At 54.2% G+C, this 3,304-nt stretch overlaps 1 protein-coding gene across 1 annotated transcript in view; it reads right to left on the bottom strand.

The window, feature by feature from the left end:
- NKX2-2 (NK2 homeobox 2) overlaps positions 2,525-3,304 on the bottom strand; it is a 5,908-nt gene continuing 5,128 nt past the window's right edge. Inside the window, exon 2 of the mRNA XM_021390193.1 lies at positions 2,525-3,271. Within this exon, the coding sequence (XP_021245868.1) occupies positions 2,712-3,271 (560 nt within the window). The 3' untranslated portion in view covers positions 2,525-2,711. The remainder of the gene's footprint in view (positions 3,272-3,304) is intronic.

The following is a 3,304-nucleotide window of genomic DNA, read 5'->3' as shown; positions in this document are numbered from 1 at the left end:
TCTCTCTCTCTCTCTCTCTCTCTCATCTTCCTTTTATTTCTCCCTTTCTTTCTTTTTTTCTTTCTCTCTTTTTTTTCTATTTTCCTTTTTCTTTCTCTTTTTCTCTCCCTAATCGCCCGCCTCGCACAACGAGGAGCTACAACAAGAGACAGTTCTCTGGAAAAAGAACAGAAATTGGTCAGTGCGGCGCTGCATAACATTACAGGGGGTGAATGCGCCCTTGTTCTCGGCCGGGCCGCGGCCGCCGGGAGGTGCGGGCCGGGAGATGCGCTGGGGGGGCGATTTCCTGCGCAATGAGCCCAACTTGTCAGCGGGTCGGGGAGAAAAGGAGGGCTCTGTTGTTCTTCAAAGAGAGAGGGAGAGAGGGAGAGAAGGAGAGAGGGTTTCTTTTTCTTTTTCTTTTTTTTTCTTTTCTCCCTCTCTCTCTTTTTTTCGTTCTTTTTTTTTTTTTTTTTTCCAGAATAGATATAGCACGAATTTTTAATTCGTCTTCCTTTCACAGACAACAATGCTGGTTTTGAAAGCTGGGCACAATTTGGGTTTTGTGAGGGGTCCCCCGGCCCAGCTGGCCATATGGGATACAACATGTAGAACATGCCTAACAATGAGCGCGAGTGACAGCCGTAACAAAACGCAAAGGACACTGCTCCCTGACTCCGAGATGTGCTGCCTCCCAGAAACCAATTGAATGGCCCTAAAAAAGAGGAAGGGGGGGGGTGAGGAGGGAAAGGACAGCCCCCCCCACCCCCCCAAACTGTCTCTCCCTTTTTTTCTGTCCCCCCCCACGCCCCCGGCTGCCTTTGCCTCGGTCTCTTTAATATGCACGCCTCTAACATGCTCACCTCCCTGCCTCCCCCATTGTGCTGTTTTGTGAAGTCTACTGTATATTGTGCAAAGATAGACTGCCCGGAGCTGGCCCGGCAGCATGGGAGATATAAGGCCACGGAGGTTAGGGCCACACAACTGGTTTTATAGACTTAGCAGAGCCTAAGGGAAAAAAAAAAAAAAGAAAAAAAAGAAAAAAAAAAGAAAAAAAAAAGAAAGAAAGTAAAAGGAAAAAGAAAGTAACTGTTTTCCCTCTCTCCCTGGGCTGGCAAAGGGAATGCACAAACTGTGCAGGACCTGCGTCTCTGCCGGCCCTACAGCCCGCTCCATCAGTCAGGGATGCACAGCCGAGAGGCTCCTCGGCCTCGGGCTTGGGCTAGTTGGGCGGGGGAAAGAGGGTAGGGAATAAGGAGAATGAAAGGAGGAAAGGGGAAAGAGAAAGAAAAAAAAGAAATAAAAAGAAAACGGGGGGAAAGGGGGAAACGGGAAAAAAAAAAAGAAAAAAAAAGAAAAAAAATAATAATTATTAAAAAAATAAAGAGACTGGAAAGAAAAAAATGAGGGGAAAAAAAGAGGATGGGGAAAGAAAAAAAGAGGGGAAAAAAAAGAGGATGGGGGAAAAAAACAAGAGAGAGAGAGAGAAAAAAAAAGAAAGCGCAGCTCGAGAGCGGAGGCCGGGTCGGGCTGCTCGGGGTTCCGGATCCCCGCTGCCTTTTGGCATCGGCTGGCCCAGCTCGGGACGGGGCGGGCGCTGCCCCGGCCCCGCGGCACCGGACGAGGTTTAAAAACAGATTTTTTGGTTTGGAACAAAAACAGCCGGGGATGGGGAGGACGGGAGCAGTGTGCTCCCCCGGCCCTGGCCGTGCCCCGCCGGGCTGCCAGCCCCGAGCCCCCGCTTTGGGGTGAGCGGGCGGGGGGAACCCCTTCGTCCCCCGACGTTCCGCGCTCCGGCGGCACCGCGCTGCGGGGAACCATCGTTACAGCTCCGCAATGAGACCGTTTTCCCCCGTTTAAATCTCCGCTCCACGGCCGCTTTCTCCTAAATAAAGTTTCGGGCGCGGGTGGCTTCTTGAAAAAGATTCTTTTTTTTTTTTTTTTTTCCTTCAAAACTCATCGTTTTTGAGTCAAATAAGCCTCGAAATATGGAAGCTCTGCACGCAACGAGCGCTCTGCGCTCTCCGGGTCGTCCCGTTCGGTCCGCGTTTCTCGCACCCGGCGTGGCTACGCGCAAAGCCCGGCCGAGATAAGATAACCCAGGGCGAGAGCGCCGGGCGTTGCTGCCGGCCCCAGCAGCAGCAGTGATTCCTACCAGCGCCTCTACGAACGCTTGTCGGCACTTACCCGCCGCCGAAAATTGGGGCAAAAGGGGAAGAAATCGATATCTCCCTCTCAGCGCCTCACAAACCCTCATAAAAGCACAGGAGCAGCGGGTTTTTCATTCTTTATTTCCGTGTGGTTTTATTCTGACGACCCCCCCCTCCCCTTTTATTTTAGTTGTAGGTAGACAGGACCACTCTGCATGGCGCAAAAAATTCTGTAAACAATGACGCACAAAAACACCTCCCCTCCCTGCCCCCCCCGCCTCCCCCCAGCGAAACCCCCCAAAAAATGGAGGGGAAAAGAGACGGGAGAGGGAAAAAAAACATAATAATAATAATAATAGCAATAATAATAATAATAATAATAGCGCTTCCCTCTCCGCTCCTTCCCCCGTCGTTTCGATTTTAGTTTCGGAGCATCAGTCTGTCTCTTCCTCTCTCTCTCTCTCTCTCTCTCTCTCTCTCTTATTTTTTTTCCTCCTTTTCGTGTCTCTTTATCGTTATTTTTTCCTCCTCTCTGCGTGTGTGGGTGCGTGCGGGGGCCGTGTGCGTGCGCTCAACCCGCGCTCACCAAGTCCATTGCTGCGCCTGTACCAAGTGGTGCGCTGTGGGGTACTGGGGGCTGCCGGCCGCGCTGTACTGGGCGTTGTATTGCATATGCTGGAGGGACTGGGCGCTATAGGCGGAGAAGGGGATGCCCGTCTGGAAGGTGGCAGCCGCCAAGTCCTGAGCTTTGAGCGTGTGGCAGGGCTTGCCGTCCCGCACCAGGACCGGCACGGCCACCCGCCGCGGGGAGGGGAGAGGAGTCACTTCCATACCTTTCTCGGCCCGAGCCCGCTTCATCTTGTAGCGGTGGTTCTGGAACCAGATCTTCACCTGAGTGGGCGTCAGGCGGATCAGGCTAGCCAGGTGCTCCCGCTCCGGCGCCGACAGGTACCGCTGCTGCCGGAACCGCCGCTCCAGCTCGTAGGTCTGCGCCTTGGAGAAGAGCACCCTCCTCTTCCTCTTCTTCCCCGCGTCCCCTCCGCCCGCCGCCTCCTTCTCGTTGTCGGGAGATTCGTCGGCCGACGGCTCCGGGGACTTGGAGCCGGCCTCCGGGCCGCCCGCTCCGGCCGCCAGCCCGTGCACTGCGGAGAGCGGTGCCGTCAGCGCGGCCCCGA

Source organism: Numida meleagris, chromosome 3 (assembly GCF_002078875.1).
Source record: "Numida meleagris isolate 19003 breed g44 Domestic line chromosome 3, NumMel1.0, whole genome shotgun sequence".
Taxonomy (NCBI): Eukaryota; Metazoa; Chordata; class Aves; order Galliformes; family Numididae; genus Numida; species Numida meleagris.
The sequence above is the reverse complement of the archived record's forward strand: the minus strand, read 5'-3'. Positions and strand labels throughout refer to the sequence as shown.